An 18959-nucleotide genomic window follows, 5' to 3' on the forward strand; every position below is an offset into this window, starting at 1 on the left:
CACCATCAAATCCTATTTATACAGCACCTGGGCATGGGGTTGGTTGCTGAGGGCTTGCCTAAGGCCTCATGACACTTTATCTAAGGAGCCAGTGTCCTTGACAGGGACAGAAAATTAGATATTGATGCCAATAGAAAGGAGGCAATGGCCTGGGTAATTCTAAACAAATGAAAAATTTTAGACAGGATCTGTCTCCTTAGTTATGTTTGTTTAGGTTGATGCAGAAGGAGTTTTATTTTCTGGGCAGGTAATAAAAGGAATGGTAAAAGGTCATAATTGGGTAACAGGGAACTGGTAGGACACCACCACACTTTTTCTGCGTCTTCATGGGTCCAAAGTCAAACATCAGCAAAATGATCTGATTTTGCTGACTGGGGCACTGGAGGTCAGAGTTCAGCCTAAGACCAGATGTCAGATAACACTATATTCCATAATGTCTATTTCTCTGCATTAGCAAACATGCCCTAATTCTTAAAGATTTTTTACTTTTTTTTTGTCTTTTGTTAATTTTTGTTGTATTTATGTTACTTACTGATGGCTGAATAACATCCTGAATGATAAATAATGCTTTGAAACATTAAAGTTTTTCCATTTACTATTTCATTCTAGACTCAAGTTGGGTATGGTGCAGGCATTTTTACATCTTAAAGAAACCGAAGCTCACACAAGACCACAAAGCAAGATTTTGCTGAGTCAAGACTGGGACAGGACTTATCTCACGTCTAGCCCGAGGCATTTCCCACTGGAAAGCTCTGCCCATGCTGACCTGGCCTCGCTGGGCTCCCCCAGGGAGGGAGGCGCTGACCTGAGCTGCTGGATAAGGTCTTCGCCTTCCTTGATGACATTGAGCGTGGCATCTAGAGTGGCGGTCTGCTGCTGCTGGAACTGCTTGATCAGTTCCTGGACTGCATCCACAGAGTCTGCACAGACATCCTCCAACATCTCCTTCTGAAGGTCTTCCATCCATGTCCACAACTGTAGAGAGAGAGCAGAGACTCCACTCAGGGAAGATGGGAGAGGCCAGGGCTGGGGTGAGGGCAAGGTAGCTAGACTGGAATCACCCAACTTACTCTCAACCAGTCAGTGCCATTCTGATCAGCACACCTATGGGTCATTTTGTGTTTTTACATTTATATTTATCACCAGTCTTTGCTAAGTTTACTCCATTGGTGTTGACAGTCCCTAAAGACAGGAATCACCCCTGGCTTAACTTCCCTGTGGTTCAGGGAAACCTACAGGTGTGGTCTTAGAGCAAGGAGATCAGTCATCTTTGAGACACTACTAGGAAGAACAGGAGACTAGAATAAACGAATATTATTTCCTCTTTCAGAAAGGAGGAAAGGGAGTAATGTGCTCTGTGCACATTGATTCCTAGAAATGTATCATGATATTGCAAATATACAAAGAATGTGGTGGTCAATAAGAATTAAATGCATATTAACTGAGCATATTCTGTACATATCCCATACTATTTTGTTCTTTTTAAAATTGCTAGATTGGTTAGAAAGTTGAATGCTAAAGATGGTGGCTTATCTTAATTTCAATAAATATAAGAGACATTTTCCCATAATATTCAAGATGATAAAATACAACTAGGTATTACTGGCTAGATAACTTTAAAAGAGCTAAGTATAGTGTTTTGAACAAAATAAGCATTGGAAATGTTGAGGAATTAAAACTGAATTACTGAAAAATCATTTATTGATAGCTTTTCCTCATCATACTGCATACAGGTCTCCAGTGGCCTGCCAGAGAGCTCACTTTTGACTACTTTGAGAATTTTCATAAATGAGAGAGGGGAAGATGAGTCTAGCATTTGCTTTGAAACCAGGAGTCTTCACCTGACCAGCAGGAAAGATAAGCTCAGGGCTCTACCAGGAAAAAAGCCAGTAGAGAGAGAAAATTGAGAGATGGAGTCAGAAGATGCAGATTTTGGCTTCTATTCCTCCCATTATTCATGGTGCCTTTGCACAAATCACTATACCTTTCGATCTCCATGACATCATGTGTAAAGTAGGTTGTGGAAAGCACAAAACAAATTGGTTAATTTCCATCTGGTTGTAACATCCTAAAGTCTTCCCTGTTAAAAACATAGGTAAATGTCTACCTCAAGAATATTATTTCATCTAGTTGGTTCTCAGTATGGTAAATTACAGTATGGCCTTTTCAATAAGGGAAGATTTAAAAAAAAATAGAGACAAAAATAGTCTTCAAGATTTTGGACAAGTTATTCTTTGTTCCTTAGATAGAGAAGCCCTAGATGCAGCAGAAGAGGTTAACAGGAAGATGAATAAGTTTTAGAGGCCGTGAATAATAAAGTGTAAAGAATGTCCTTTTTGTACAGGTGAATAACCTCCTGAATCTTAGTTTCCTTATCTACAAAATGGGAAGAACAAGATTTGCCCTGCTCACTTCAAAGACTGTGAGGACTGAACTATTTCCTTATTATTAATGCTTTGAATAAACTTATAGCAGTATTAAGCCTATAGCATTATGCTGATTGCTATAGGGAATGCAAATTATTATTCAGCAACCCTCACATTTATCAGCTTGCAAATCTGGTTGTAATTAGTTCAGTTTATTTTCTTTCCAAATAAAACACCAAACAAGTTTTCCAGACCATATTAAGCTGGGATACATGTTGCTGTAAGTGTGAATATGCTAATTTCAAATCAGCATAAAACCAGGAAGTACAGGATATTGATAATGATAGCTTAATGCCACTTCATATTTTCTGGCTGCAGTTTTGTCTAGAGAGAAAACACATTTTCTAAGTGTATTTAAGTCTTTAGGGAAGAGATGATGGGTTCTCTGAAAAATTACTGTACAGAGAGGCAGTGTAGCATAGTCTTTAAGAGTTTCAGGGGCTGGGTACAGTGGTTCATACCTGTAATCCCAACACTTTGGGAGGCCAAGGTGGGCAGATCACCTGAGGTCAGGAATTTGAGACCAGCCTGGCCAACATGGAGAAACCCCGTCTCTACTAAAATACAAAATTAGCCAGGCATGGTGGCAGGTGCCTGTAATCCCAGTTACTCAGGAAGCTGAAGCAGTGGAATTGCTTGAACTCAGGAGGCAGAGGCTACAGTGAGCTGAGATGGTGCCACTGCACTCCAGTCTGGGGAACAGAACAAGACTCTGTCTCCAAAAAAAAAAAAAAAAAAAAAAAAATCACCTGAGGTCAGGAATTTGAGACCAGCCTGGCCAACATGGTGAAACCCCGTCTCTACTAAAAATACAAAAATTAGCCAGGCATGGTGGCAGGTGCCTGTAATCCCAGTTACTCAGGAAGCTGAAGCAGTGGAATTGCTTGAACTCAGGAGGCAGAGGCTACAGTGAGCTGAGATGGTGCCACTGCACTCCAGTCTGGGGAACAGAACAAGACTCTGTCTCCAAAAAAAAAAAAAAGTTTCAAATCCTAGTTCTACCACATATTAGCTATACAGTCTTGGGTAAGTTACTTATTCTCTCTGCACCTTGGCTTTCCTCATCAGTAAAATGGGGATAATAACACTGCTTTCCTCCCAGAGAGTTGTGATAAAGATTACAAATAAGTTGATATATGTGCATGTATACACAACTATATTATCTATCTTACTTATCAACAGTGTCTGACATATAATCAATACTGTATCAGTGCTACATATTATTACATTTAAAAGATATTTTTAGCTTAGACAACATGGTAAGACCCAGCCTCTATTAAAAAATTTTTTTTAAAAGCACAAAAATTAGCTGGGCATGTGTTGGCACACGCCTGTAGCCCCAGTTACTTGGGAGGCTGAGGCGGGAGGATTGCTTGCTTGTTCCCAGCAGGTCAAGACTGCAGTGAGCTGTGATTGTGTCACTGCACTCCACCTGGGTGACAGAGCAGCAAGACTCTGTCTTTAAAAAAAAAAAAAGAAAGAAAGAAAGAAAAAAGTCCAAATTAGAGGGACACTTCTGCTACTACTTTACTGATTATTAAGAAGTCAGTGAGATCCAGCCAGAACAATCTTTTCTGTCAAGCTACTACAAGCCGATGTTTGCTGGAACTAATTAGGTGAAATCATGGAGCGAGTGAGGCAGCAGCAACCACGTGTGTTTTTTTCCCCACTGTCTTCCGCATTGGTTTCTCTCCCATGGGTGATCCACTTTCCTTTCTGCTTATCTAAGGTTTAATATTAGAGCACTGTACCTTCTCCATCAACCCACCCTCTCCCCAGAAAAAAAAAATCCCATGTTTCAGCCATTTCCAGACCCTCTCTTCCTGATCAAAATGTATGTGTACCATGACCCTTCTTTTAGGGTCCTGCTTTCTTCTTGGCAATGGTTGCTTGCTCCATGCTGATATATACATGTAGATGGTTTTGTGCATTCTTTCTTACAGAAAACACATACAGTTGTGGCCAAAAATACCTACATCCAAAAGAATGGGTCCAATTTGAGAATTTCTAGAACCTTGATAGGGGTACAGTTAAAGGTGCCTTTCCGTGCCTTACATAAGATTAGCTCTAACAGTGAACCAGTGAGTTCAGCTAGGGCCAGCCCACAGACCCTCTCCTGTTTCCATAGTGGGGCAGCCTGAGAAAGGGGCAACTGAAAAAGACAGGAAGGAAGGAGACAAGAGAGAAAGAGCCTAGGAGGTTTGTAAGAAAAATAACGAGGCTTACGGATGAGTGGTTAAGGAAAGAGGTCATTTTATTTCACTTTCTCTGGCTGATTGGCTGTTCCATTTGCACAGCTTGGGCAGCCATTGTGCTAACAACAATTGATTAACAATAATGGTATCAACAATCCTTAAGGATGTTGAAAGGCACACCATATCCACATGGTGAACCTCCTCTTCCCTCATTTTGAAAAGATAATTTTTCCTGGGCATCAATCACCTGCTTGTTTCTTAAATAAACAGTACAACAGTACAGCAAGCAAAACAGAGGATGAGGCTATTTTTGTTCTTAAAGCCATCACCCCTCTTGAAGACCAATTTAGTTTTGGTTCCAGAGTTGCTGGGTAGAGGAACATGTGTATATAGGAGTGTCTGTGGTGTGTTTGTACCTATTTGAGTAGGAAATAGTGTGGCAGAATGATTCCACAAGGTGAAACAAATAGAAATGGGTATTTAATTAAGCTGTCTAATAAAGAGCAGAGGTTGGTTACTTTGGCCACATTCCTTATTTAACTTGACTTATATTTATACAACAAAAATATCTAAAAATGGTTATTTTGAAAGCCCAGTGACTGTAGCATTTCCATGGAAACACAGCAAGGAAAGAGAATTCCGTGATGACAATTTCTGCAGGGCAGGTGCTACAAATGCCATGTTCCTGGACAAAAAGAATGAGGACTTGGGTCAATGCTTCTCCCAAACTTGCCCTAGCTCTCCAGACCAGAAAACAAAGCTGGCTGCCCTCTTGGCTCCAGGCAAAAAGAATGTATTTAAGTTCAGCACAATTTGAACTAGTAGTGGAGGCTCTGGATCTATAAGAAAGTCCCAAGTACATGTTTGTCGCCTTTCTTTTTTGAGTAACTCTTCTGTATAAGTAGGGATGAATAGTTCTGCTTTTGAAAAATAACATTTATTGGATAGTTCCTGATTATAAATTTAAAATATCATTGAAGAAATCTTGCAAAACAAACAAACAAAAAAGCCAAAAAATTACATCTCCTATAACATTCTTAAATTCTTGGTATATTTACTTCTGGTCCTTATTCTATGTGTTATTGAAATTGTGTTATACTGGATATACAGTTTTTATAATTATACCACAAGCTCTTCCTCATGTCATTAATCATCTTTGGCAATGTGATTTAGAATGACTGTGTAATATTTTACTATATAAATGCACTATGATTTGTTTAACGAAATCACCCAGTGTGAAACATTTAGATGGTCTCTAATTATTCAAGATTATGACTAACACTGTGATGAAATAGTTAGACATTTTTAACCCTCTAGGTTCCTACAATAAATAAAGAATTCATGAGGCCAATAGGATTAAGCAGACTTGAATTTGCAGAAGAAATGAGCCTGGAGGTTATCTTTTTATACCTTCCTCCTGTTTCCTCTCTGATCCTAATTAGAGTAAATCTTTTGATGTGGAAATTTGGCAAAAGTAAAATTACAAACTTTAGCCTGGGGAGTCATAGGAAGTCTAGGTTAAATCATTTATGAAGGTGGATATTCAGTTCCCACTTAGAAATCTCCTACAAAAGGGGCTTTCATTCCATGAAAATTACAGACTATGATGACATTCTGTTAGAAATTGGCACCAAGGCAGAAACTCTGCAAATTATTATAGGAAGGAAGAAATGGAGGAAGGAAAGAAAGAAGGAGGAAGATAGCCATAGTGAGACAGAAATGATTTACAACGATATTTATCAGCAGTACCGAAGGCCACTTTAGCAATGCTGAGCAGATTTTCCTTCTATTCACTCTACTCACAGTAAGAGGGAAAAGCAACCACGGCAACTCAAAATTCCCTAACAGACTACTAATCCTGTCTTGAATAAAAAGCCAGAACTTTGCCTATAGAGTCAAAAGCGAATGAACTCAGGATCAAATAGGACCCATAGTTAGGGATGTTTGAGAGGTGATGAGTCTTGAGAGGTATTAAACAGAGTACGCAAAAATCAAACCACAGGAGTTCTTTCATGAGACCATTCAAGGATGCTCATTTCTGCCCCCCTAATAATCCATTTCTGCCTGCTATATATAGGTCCTGAAGGAAAGTTCCCATCAGCAAGTTAGATTCCCCACCAAGCCCCCCTTATTTACAATATCTGGAGAGCTCAAATCAAAGAACTGCAATAGATTAAAATGTGATTGAAGAAACTCTTCTCTCATTTTTCTTCTTTTTCTTTTACTTTTGTTAGGAGAGACTGGCTTCCCATTGTCAAGTAAACCCATTTATTCAATATTTATTCAGCACCTCTATGTATCAGACACAGTAGTATCTGTATCTACATATCTAATATCACATGTGTACTATACATATGAGCACTCCCAATTTAGTGAAGGAGAAAATCACAGCTCAGTGTGACCATGGCACCACTGACGGAGGTATATACAGTGCTCTGCTCTTGTCTGGGTGAAAGTTGCAAGCACCCGGGAAGAAGTTCAAGGAAAAATAAATAATGTCTAAGTTGAGCTTTAAGTTCCTTATTAAGCCTACTTTAAAGAAACACTAAGAAAAATGTGGGAGGAAGTTTCCTACTAGGAAAAAATGAGTGTTAGTATTGTACTACTTCATTTTGTAATAGTCATCCTCATAATTATTACAAAGCAACAGAGATTAAGAGCAATTCTCCCAAAGGCATGAAGCATAAAAAAAAAAGATCTGGAAATCAGACCTACCTGGCATCCAAGATCTTGCTGTACTTAGTGTGTGGGAACATTTGCATGTGTGTGTACACATATATGTGCATGTGTATACATATACATGTACATATACACGTATGTGCATGTATACATACACACACACCTTATTTTCTACGCTGCCTTGCAAATCACTTAAAGGGGACCTCATACAGACTGGTTTGGATGGGAAAGTGACCAAGAGGGAACATGCAGATACAAAGTCCCACTGCATGTCCCCTGGGAACAGCTCCTCTGTGACAGTCACTCAAAATGTTGCTTTTCTGTCCATCCTGAAAAAAATAAAATAAAATCTGTATGATCAGAGAGTTGTAGATGTCTTGAATGGAATGAGCCTCACAACCACAAACCCCTTTGTATCCAGGCAGGGCTGCTCCAAATTTCTCTCATATTTTGGGACTGAGGAGAAAGAGACTATGCAATTTCCTGATAGCCTCCTGTTTGAATGAATTCTCTGATGGAAAAAAAAAATTCATTCAAGTCTCTGTTTATTAGCCTTTATATAAAAGTCTTTGTGGCAAAGGAGAAAAAAGCATGGCCATTAGAGACAGAAAGACCTGGGGTCAATTTCTGTAGTTACTACAACCTAGCTATAAAATCATGGGCAAATTATTAATTTTTCTGAACTTTGGTTTTCCCATTTGTAAAACTGGAATTTTAAAAAACGAGAATTGTCATGGCTATGAACTAGATAGCTAGATAGCCTAGTACATAGTTTGTGCTAAATAAATTTCAGTTCTTTCTCTTTCTTCACCTGCTCCCTGCATCACACCATTCCTTCTAGTAGTATTTCACATGAATGTGACTTTATAGCTGAGTTCCAGTGAGGAAACAAGTCTCAGGTTCAAACAGGACCAAGCTTAGCAAGATTTTAGAGATATCCGGGAAAACAATAGTCAATAACTCCCTGACTATTCCTGTCTCCCACACCTCCAATCCTGACAACACTGTGTATTTCTCAGCCAAGATCTGTCCTACCCATTAAGCCCCTGATTTGGGGTTTAGAAATGTAAAAAAGAAAAATAAAAGTAAGGAGAAGGAAGAACAGAGGAGATAGAAAAGAAAAACACAAGAGTGCAGGTCATAGGAAGACAGGTAAAATCTCTGCTGTACTACTGAGAAAGTCTGTAACCTTCAAAAAGTTATTTTCTGAGGCTTAGTCTCCTCCTTTAAAAATGTGTTTAATAAAATCGATATCATAAGATTATCATCAAGGTTACATGAGATGGTATATGCATCTGGCAAGTAATAGGTGTCCATTCAAAAACGCATGTAATATATTTTGAGTGCTTATAATAAACCAAATCTTAGGCTCGGTAAATCACCTATACTACTTCAGCTTAATTGTTATTATTATTATTTCTTATCATTATCAACAGCAAATAAAGAAGACGAGAAGAAGAATGGAATCTTGGATTCACATTAGAACCTTAAGGGGCCTTAGAGCCACCAACTCCAACTGCATAATTTTATAGATAAGGAAACCCAAGGCCAGGGACATAGTGACTTGCACAAGCTCATATGGTTCTTTAGCAGCAGAATCTGGTCTAGAATCCCAGCCTTCTAGCTCTGTGTATAGAAGGTGAGAGATGTAGCTAGAGGAATTCCTGAGAGCCATGGTCACTCTTTTGGGAGTGGCAGTTCCATGGAAACTGACCCTGGTCCACCACTTCTCCATGCAGCCAGCACTGCCACAGCCCTCATGAGGAACATGACTCCTGTTCATTCATACTCCATTCCATCACCCACAGGCTCATAATTAAAAGGAATACACATGCCTTTGGTTTCTGAGACTTTCATTGACAATTGGGTGAGCCACTACCAAGCAGAGAACCAGGCAGGAAACCCTGGATTAATGCTAATCCCCTTGCTTTATAGACACTCATCAGAGAGTGGCTGCAGGTCCTGCAGAGAGGAAGCAAATCCAGCTTCAGGGAGCTTGCCAGCCCTTCATCTGCCTGGGGAATCTCAGTTGAGAGAACACTATCTTTTCATGTTTTTCTCTGATAGGCACTGCAATGGTTTACATTCATTCCCTCAGTGTCAGAAAAAGCTGGGAAGCCGTAACAACCAAGATTCTTAATGCATTCCCAATATTAAAATTCAACTTAATTAAGTAGGGCTAATTTTTTTTCCTGAGCAGCAATCAAACTTTAATTAATACTCTATTACAGGGAATTCCTGGGAGGGGACACAAGCACGCATACACCTAATGAGTTCATCTGCCAAGGGTGTTATTACAGATGATGCTAAATGGGCCTCCTTACTGGCCACTTATTCAATTTCAGCATGTCCCATGTTAAGCAGAAATGAAAAGCAATCATAGGTTTGCAACCATCTTCCTCTCTATGGGGCCCCTCTGCTCTTGCAGCAGCTTAACATAATCTATCCTTCCTTTTCCTTTCTCCACTTGGTGAATTATTCAGGCTGGGTTTCAAGCCCAGCCAGCTTCCTTGGTAGAGGGCATCTCAGTCCCCCTTCTTTCAGTGCGTGTCACTCCACATTCAGGCACAGTGAGGACCAACTTTAATATCACCCTGCCACAGACCTCATTAAGAAGATTAAATCCCCTGTTAAAAAAAAAAATAAAAACACAGAAAAAACACAACTGTAAACTCTACATGTTCCTTGCTGGTAGCAAAGATACCTGATCAAAGTTCTGTAGGACTCTCATTTCTGACAGGAAACAGCAACCAAGAGAAACTGGGTGTGGAGTAGGAAAAGAGTCTGTGATCCTCTTACATTTCTTCTTGCAATGACTATTGCTATATCAGGGATTCCCACATGTCTCCAGCTGCAGATTGCATGCTCTAGTAGATGCCCCCAAAACCACCTGTCTCCATGACCCCCTTTCCTCACTGGATACTATGGGAGGAAATTTTGCCCCACTCTGAGAGACCTAAATGCAGGCTATCAGGAACGAATTGTTAATATTACCAAAGTTAGGAAGTTAGTAACCTCCAGACTACCCAGGACCCTGGTCAGACTTTCAGGGCCATTTTACTAGGAAGCCGACCTAATCCTAGCAGGACCGAATGCCCTCTCTCCACTAGCTCCCCTTACCTCTTTAGTGTGTGTGTGGAAGGAGACAGACATGTCCAGGAGAAGCTTCCGCTGCTCCACCCTGCGCACGAAGTCTTGGATGCGCACCTCCAGGTGTCGAGCTGCCTTGTAGATCTCCTCCGGGTCACATTCCCCCGTCTGAGCCAACTGCTCCGCTGCTTCTAGGAGCTTGTCCGCATTGGTGTACGTATTCTGCCAGCAACAACAGTGAGGCAAAGTCAAGTTGCAGTAGCGACTTCCAGCAGCCCACCCTGGGGCTCCCCCGAGCTGAAGCGGAGGGGCGTGGGCGCTGAGCCGACAGCTCCCTGATCTGGCACTGAGGCGCAGTTTGCGGAGCTGGCACGCCGCCTCTCAGCAAGCTAGCAGCCTGCCTGGCTGCTCTGCACAGGCGGGCACCAGCGAGGTGCCTCATCCACCCCTGGGATTTCTCAGAGGTGCAGTGTCCCTGGAAAGAAGTGGGGAGAGCCTAGAGAACCTCCATACCCCAGCTGTTCCCAATCCCCTACCTTCAAGAAAACCCATCACTGCCCTCACATCTCAGGCTGTAACTGTCAGGATCAGAAATAGCACACCCACAAAGACAGTCTGTATTTCTATGTGAGAACACCAGAAAAACTAACTGGGAGACTTGCTTTGCTTTTCTCCTCAAGTTCCCTGTAACTACTGGTGTTTATCTTTTTGGAACAGAGCTATTTCTTTGGAGGGGAAGGGATCAGCAACTCTAGGGAGCTGACAAAAGGCAGTGGCCACAGTCAGAGGGAGGAGATGCAGGCTACTCCCTGCGGGACCAGGGAATGTTTGCAGGAAGGTTGGGGAGGAGTCTGTTGATTTTGTTTATCATAAGCTACTGCATACACACACGCGCACACACAGTTGTCCAACCCCCCATCTGTACACACCATGGTATTCTCCAGAGCATTTTAAAAGGCAACCAACTTGTAATTACTATTCATCAGGATGGGAGCCACTGCCTTTAGAATTGTTACTACATTATTTGCCACAGATACAACTTTTCCTCAGCAGGCTTCTCATTTTGAAAGCCTCCTGATATGTCCTGACTTACAGCTGGTGACTCAGGTGTACATATATTTCTTAGTATCCCTAGAGTCGGCACAAAACTCTAGAGTAGGGAACAAGCAGAGCAGTCAGCATCAAACACAAAGTGAGTGGAGAATTGAAATGGATTCGTGAGCAATGACTCTCTGGTGCTTTGTTTTGCTTATGGAGACAGGGTCTCCGAGTCTGTAAGGAGTGTTTTGGACTCACTTGAAGACCTGGGTGCTATGGACTGAATTGTACCCCCCACTCAAATTCACATATTCCCAATATCTCAGAATGTGACCTTCCTTGGAAACAAGATAATTGTAGATGTAATTAGTTATGTTAAGTTCAAGTCATGCTATAGTAGGATAGATCCCTAATCCAATATGACTGGTGTCCCTATTTAAAAAAAAAAAAAATGCCATGTGAAGAGACAGACATGCACACAGGGAGAATGCCATGTGAAGATGAACGAAGAAATTGGGAGATGTATATACAAGGCTAAGAACGCAAAAGACTGCCAGAAAACTGCCAAAAGTTGAGAAAAAGGCACAGGGCAGATTTCTCCCTCATATTCCTCAGAAAGAACTAACTCTGCTGGCACTTTGATCTCAAATGTCTAGCTTCCAGAACTGTAAGAAAAGAAGTTGTTATCTAAGTCACAGTCTCGTGGTGCTTTGTTACGACAGCCCTAGGAAACTGAGACTCTAGGGTTGAAACTTTCAGAGGCTGTGGAGCCAGCCTCTTAATTGTACTGGTATAGGACTGGGGAAGATGGGCAGGCAAACACTTGTCTTGACTTCTAGAAATTTGGAGAGAGGCCCCAGGGGATCCATAAGGAATGCTGCTTGAAAAGCAACTTCCCAAGGTAAACATCATTGCAATGCTGGTGAGACTGGGTTGAAAAAGAGAAAAAGTCATTTACATTGTCCCAATGCTTCCAAGACAGGGTTGAAAAAGAGGAAAAATCACTTGGCCCCAACTGGGAAATTCATGGAAAAACAGCAGCTTCATATGAGGAAAGGAGCTTTGCCACTGGGTTAAGCCAGGGTACCTCAATTCTGGAAAGCAGATGAAGGAAGTCATCCATTCATGAGAGACATGCAGGGAGACAAGGGGAATGACAGGCAAGGGTAGACCTCTAGGGCTGTGGGTCAGGTTAAAGAAAGCTCTTGTGGGATTGCCCACAATTTCTAGTCTATATGCCCACAGCTGATGGGAGAGAGGTATTTTAGGAATCCCTCAAATTGTCCACCTTAAATCCTAGGGAATCTCAGGATTCCCCCCGCCCCTGCTCCCCCAAAACCCCTAGAGATTGTAACTTTACATTCTGTAGACAATAAATAAAAATTTGTGGCAAAGTCAAAGTGAGCTTGCTAGCAGATTAGGTTTGGGACCAATAAGAGATAAATAAAAAGCCAAACTGAAGTGTCTACTACATGTAAGGTGATCAATTTGTCCCAGTTTGCCCAGGACTTTCCTGGTTTTAGCATAGAAATTCCTGTGTCCCAGAAATCCCCTCAGTTCTGGGAAAACTGGGATGGCTGATCGCCACAATACATATCCAATACTGTAAGTATCCCAAAAGTACAGATAAATATATAATGTATTTTGTCTCAAAGAAGAATAAAATCATTCTTGAGAGAAATAACATGACAATACATAAGATGGGGCAAGCAACAAACTAATAGATAATTAGGGGTTACAATTTCTTGATATGATATAGATGCTGAAGAAAAGGAGTAAAACTGAGAATAATAGTAGCTAATAATTATTACATATTTTGCACATGACAAAGATTGTTCTAAAGGATTTTATGCATGCTATCCCCTTTAATCCTCACAATAACCTTATGAAGTTGATGTAGCCATCATACCCATTTTACAGATGAAGAAACTGAGGTACAAAGAATTTCTGGCCAAAGTCACATGGCTAGTAAGTGGCAGAACCAGGATTAAAACCCTGTTGGCAGGCTTCAGAGCCCAAGCAACAACCCATTAAACTACCCTGCCTCTATAAAGAATATAGGCAGGAAACTGAGGATGGGTAGGATTTAGCAGAGAAGGAGAAGGGCTTCTCATAAGCAAGCCTGTCTTCTTTTTGCACCCAGGGTACTCTATATTTATCCCACCCCACAGCCATCATCATACTTTATAGTAACAATGTGTCTCCATGGTATCTCCCTACTGGTCTGTGAGCCCCTTAAAGGCAGGTTCCGTGTCTCATTCATCCTTGGTTCCCCCATGCCAAGAGCTGTGGCTGGTATGCTATAGGCATTTACTAAATGTTTGTTGAATAAAGAAGACACAAATGAGTAGGCCTGTTTGAATAAGTTGAGTCAACCTAAAATTGGAGAGTGGCAGAAAATCAGGTTGGATACCTCAGTGAAGAGCTATAAGATAGATACATTTTATGGAGAGAATGGAACAATAAAGACAGGTGGGAAGGCAATGGGGTCAGCGTTAAAGCTGAGCTCTCAGCTTTGTCTCTGCCCAGCTCTCTTCCCTATTACTAGCAGAAAAGAGCTTCTAAAATTCAGACACAATCACAACTGTCTTCTACTTAAAACTGTTCAGTGGCTTCCCACTGCCTTTAGGGTAAAATGTCTTGACACGGTGTGCAACGCCCTTCTTCACCTGACACTTTTTCCCTTCAGCTTCAACCTATATCACTTTCCTACAAACAGCCTAGGAAGTAAATTATTTGCATCCCCCAAAACTCACTGCACTGAATCTTGCCTCTGTGCCTTTACACATATTCTTCTTCAGCCTGAGATGCCCGTCCCTTCACTCTTGTACTTGACCAACTCTTATTTACTCTTTAAGACCCAGCTAGGGCACTGCTTCTTCCAGGAACTCCACCCTCATATCCTCTTCTCTCCCAAGGCTAGCTTATATGCCCTCCTCTGGACTCCTAGAGTGATTTATACCAACCCTCTCCATGGTACCTGCCACTTTGTAGTGCAAATGTTTGTCTTTCTCATCTCCTTGGGGCAGATAATGTCTCTCATCTCTTTCCCTCAGTGTATGGCACCTAGTAAGTGCTCCATAAATATTTAGTAAATGAATGAATGAATTAAAGAAGATATCAACCACCACCAACCTTTTTTTTTTTTTTTTTTTTTTTTTTTGAGACGGAGTCTCGCTCTGTCGCCCAGGCTGGAGTGCAGTGGTGCGATCTCGGCTCACTGCAATCTCCGCCTCCTGGGTTCACGCCATTCTCCTGCCTCAGCCTCCCAAGTAGCTGGGACTACAGGCACCTGCCACCTCGCCCGGCTAGTTTTTTGTATTTTTTTTTAGTAGAGACGGGGTTTCACCGTGTTAGCCAGGATAGTCTCGATCTCCTGACCTCATGATTTGCCCGTCTCGGCCTCCCAAAGTGCTGGGATTGCAGGCTTGAGTCACCGCGCCCGGCCACCAATCTTAATATTCAACCCTCGCTCCTCATCAACTACCTGGTACAAGACATTACATGATAGAATTCATGTTCAATGTTCAATTTTATTTGGTATATCCTACCTCCTGGCACAGCCTTGAAATAGAAATATGTATGGAAAATATCAACTAAAGTATTACCAAAGCAATACTTCGATTCTTGTCAATACCCCCAAATTGGGACAAGGATCACAACCGGTTTCTGCTCATTTTCTGACCAAATCAGCAACAGCTTTTGACCCAGGACCACAGTCTGACCTTGCTCTGAACATATTTCCTAGGCATTCTTTGGTTTCCCAGCTTCCTAGTCTCTGCCTTGGGCTTGACGCCTTATTGAAATGGGTTATGAGTGCTCGTATATAGATCCCTCAGCTGTTGGAGCTTTCATGTAGGACCTGTGGTAGACAAAGCCCCTGATTCAGAGATATGGGCCACACTGATGGCTGCAGTTCCTGTTCTTCCCTCTCCAACACCCCATGACTGTGTCAACCAGGTACGATGCCCTAGATAATTCAGCCCTTAATTCTAATCTAAACACTCTGCTGAAGCCTCGGCCCATTACTTTTAAATTTTCTCCCCAGGAAAGAAACAGAACATTCTAGGATAATTTGTCTCTAACAGGAATTTCAGCAATACAGGTATGTTTTCAGATTCCCTGGGCTGAAGCAGAGAAGCAGGAAGCAGGCTTTCTAAAGGCAAGGGGTGGGAAAGACAGTGAATAAAAACACTCTAGAATCAAGAGGCTACTTCCTTGGTAATACGAAGTGAGACTCTTGGCTTTATGTCCTGGGAGTGAGGAAGGATGAGGCCTGAAAGTCACCCTTACTATTCAAAAGAGGCAAGGTAGATTGAAGAATGAGACTACCAGAGGACCAGGAGAAAATCCCCCTCACAGTGAGCATTTTTTTTCGGGCCAGCATGGCTGAAACCAGTAGGTAATGAGATGAAAGGAAAAAAAAATACATACGCATTGAAGACAAAGGAGACACAAAAGCATAGGCATTGGGGAGGGCAGCAATCAAGGTAACACCCAAAACCTTACATCTGAATAGTACTTTACAGCTTACAAATCTCTTTCACCTTCCTTCCTTACCCTCTCTGGGGCAGATCTGCAAAGAATCCATGTGTGAGGAAACTACCTGAGGCTAGAGAAAGAACCATCTGAAAGAATTAGAGATAACAGTGCCTAGCACTCACACAGTTAGAAATAGCACTTGCTCCCACCAGTCAGCATGGAAAACCTCATGATTAATGGGATGTTGGATGGAGTACCCAGAAGGGTCAGAAGGGTAAATAAGTAGACTTAGAATGAGAACGGCTCTGGTCTTGCCTAGTACATTTTAAGAGAAAGACCTGAACAGATCAATTTTTTTTCCATGTAACTTTATTGTGTCTCAGAATGAAGCTTAAGAATATTTATAGGAATACAGAAATATCCACAACTGACCAGGTAAAACTCATGATGTCTGGTATCTAGTAAAAAACTAACAGGCGGCCGGGCGCGGTGGCTCAAGCCTGTAATCCCAGCACTTTGGGAGGCCGAGACGGGCGGATCACGAGGTCAGGAGATCGAGACCATCCTGGCTAACACGGTGAAACCCCGTCTCTACTAAAAAAATACAAAAAACTAGCCGGGCGACGTGGCGGGCGCCTGTAGTCCCAGCTACTCGGGAGGCTGAGGCGGGAGAATGGCGTAAACCCGGGAGGCAAGCTTGCAGTGAGCTGAGATCCGGCCACTGCACTCCAGCCTGGGCGACAAAGCGAGACTCTGTCTCAAAAAAAAAAAAAAAAAAAAAAAAAAAAAAAAAAAACTAACAGGCATGCACATAATCAGGAAAATCTCACCTATGAGAAGGAGAAAAATCAATCAATGAAAACTCACCCAGAACTGAAATAGATGTTAAGATTAGCAGACAAGTATTTTAAAATGGTTATTATAATTGTATTTCATATGTTCAGATAGTTAAGAAATAAAAAAAATTTTAAAAACCCTTTGTACTTCTAAAGATGAAAACCATTAGACTGTATTAACAGTAGGTTAGGCTTTGCAGAAGATAAAAGGACTGAACTTGAAAACTGCAATAGTAACTATTTAAACTAAAATACTGAGAGAAAAAATAAATTTTAAAAACAAAGCATCTGTGAGCTATGGAAGAACTTCAGACAGGTCAATATCCATGTAATTGAGATTCCCTAGGAGAAGAGGAGGGTATTAGAAAAGATACCTAAAGAAATAATGACCAGCCAGGCGCGGTGGCTCAAGCCTGTAATCCCAGCACTTTGGGAGGCCAAGACGGGCGGATCATGAGGTCAGGAGATCGAGACCATCCTGGCTAACACGGTGAAACCCCGTCTCTACTAAAATACAAAACTAGCCGGGCGAAGTGGCGGGCGCCTGTAGTCCCAGCTACTCGGGAGGCTGAGGCAGGAGAATGGCGTAAACCCGGGAGGCGGAGCTTGCAGTGAGCTGAGATCCGGCCACTGCACTCCAGCCCCCAGCCCTGGCGACAGAGTGAGACTCTGCCTCAAAAAAAAAAAAAAGAAATAATGACCAAGAAGTTTTCAAATATAACAAAAACTATAAATCCAAGAAACCCATCAAACCTTCAACACAAGAAACACAAAGAAAACTACACCAAGGAACATAAAAGTAAAATAAACTGGCAAAAAAGGGAAAGAAAAGAAAATCTTTAAACTAGACAGAGGAAAAAAGTACAAGCTATATACAGAGGAACAAAGATAAGGATGACGGCAGACTTGTTATTGGAAACAGTGCAAGCAAAAAGACAGTAGAGCAACATCTTCAAAGTACTAAAAGAAAAAAACAAAAAACAAAAAGCAAACCTGGGAATTCTGTGCCCAGCACAAATATTTTCAAAAACAAAAGCGAAATAAAGACTTTTTCAGATATACAAAGACGAAAGAATTCTTCACTAGCAGATATGCAAGACAAGAAATGTTAAAAGAAGTCCTTCAGGAAGAAGGAAAATGGTATCAGATGGAAATACAGATCCATACGCAGGAATCAAGAGCATGGAAATACTACATGGGTAAATAAGGTTTAAAAACTAATGATAACAATGTAGTATGGGATTTATGGTACATATATAAGTAAGATAAGTTAAAATACTATAAATCCTAAGGCAATCATTAAAATAATAAAAAGTTATAGTTTATCAGCCAACAAAGGAAGTCAAACAGGATCATAAAATACTAAATTAATCCAAAAGGCAAAACGGGGCAAAAGCAACAGATGCAACAAATAGAAAAAAAAAAAAAACAAGGTGGTAGATTTAAATCCAAACATATCAGCAATCACATTAAATATAAATTGTCTAAATAACACAATCAAAAGGCAGAGATTGTCAGATTAGATAAAAAAGCAAGTTCCAATTATATGCTGTCTATAAGGAATGCACTATAAGTACAAAGACACCAAGCAGGGTAAGAGTAAAATAATAGAAAAAGATATAGCATGATAACACTAGCCAAAAAAAGCTGGGTGGCTATATTCATATCAGACATAGTAGATTGCAGAGTGAATAACATTACCAGGAAAAAATGAATAATATTATCATTTGATAATGATCAAGGGGTCAATTCATCAAGAGGATATAATAACCCTAAACATTTATGCATCTATCAACAAAAGTTCAAAATATGTAAAGACTGATTAAACCCACAAGGAGAAATAGAGAAATCCATAATGATAGTCAGAGATTTCCATGCCCCCTCTCAGTAATTAATAGAACAAGTAGATAGGAAATTTGTAAGGATATAGATTTGAACACTCTCAACCAACGTGGCCTGACATTTATAGGACATTCCACCCGCACCTCAACAGCTGAATGCATATTTTTTTCAAGTGCTCACAGAATATTTACCAAGATAAACCATATTCTCAGCCATAGAGTCTCAACAAATTTAAAGAGATGCAAGTCATACAACATATTTTCTCTGACTATAATGTAATTAAATCAGAAATCAATAACAGAAATATCACCAGAATATTCACAAATTTTGGAGACTAAATAACACATTTTTTTTTTTTTTTTTTTTTTTTT

The 18959-nt window shown here is 40.9% G+C and overlaps 1 protein-coding gene across 12 annotated transcripts in view; it reads right to left on the reverse strand.

The window, feature by feature from the left end:
- KALRN (kalirin RhoGEF kinase) overlaps positions 1 to 18959 on the reverse strand; it is a 684488-nt gene that overhangs the window by 310851 nt on the left and 354678 nt on the right. For 10 of the 12 annotated variants that reach the window (XM_017855309.1, XM_017855307.1, XM_017855308.1 and 7 more), the window contains exons 11-12: positions 10421 to 10612; positions 767 to 975 (exon numbers count right to left, since the gene is read on the reverse strand). In XM_017855309.1, coding sequence (XP_017710798.1) covers positions 767 to 975; positions 10421 to 10612 — 401 coding nt within the window. The remainder of the gene's footprint in view (positions 1 to 766; positions 976 to 10420; positions 10613 to 18959) is intronic. The other 2 variants (XM_017855318.1, XM_017855317.1) reach the window with 1 other exon arrangement.

The sequence above is a fragment of the Rhinopithecus bieti genome, unplaced genomic scaffold, assembly GCF_001698545.2.
Source record: "Rhinopithecus bieti isolate Rb0 unplaced genomic scaffold, ASM169854v2 scaffold_39586, whole genome shotgun sequence".
Taxonomy (NCBI): Eukaryota; Metazoa; Chordata; class Mammalia; order Primates; family Cercopithecidae; genus Rhinopithecus; species Rhinopithecus bieti.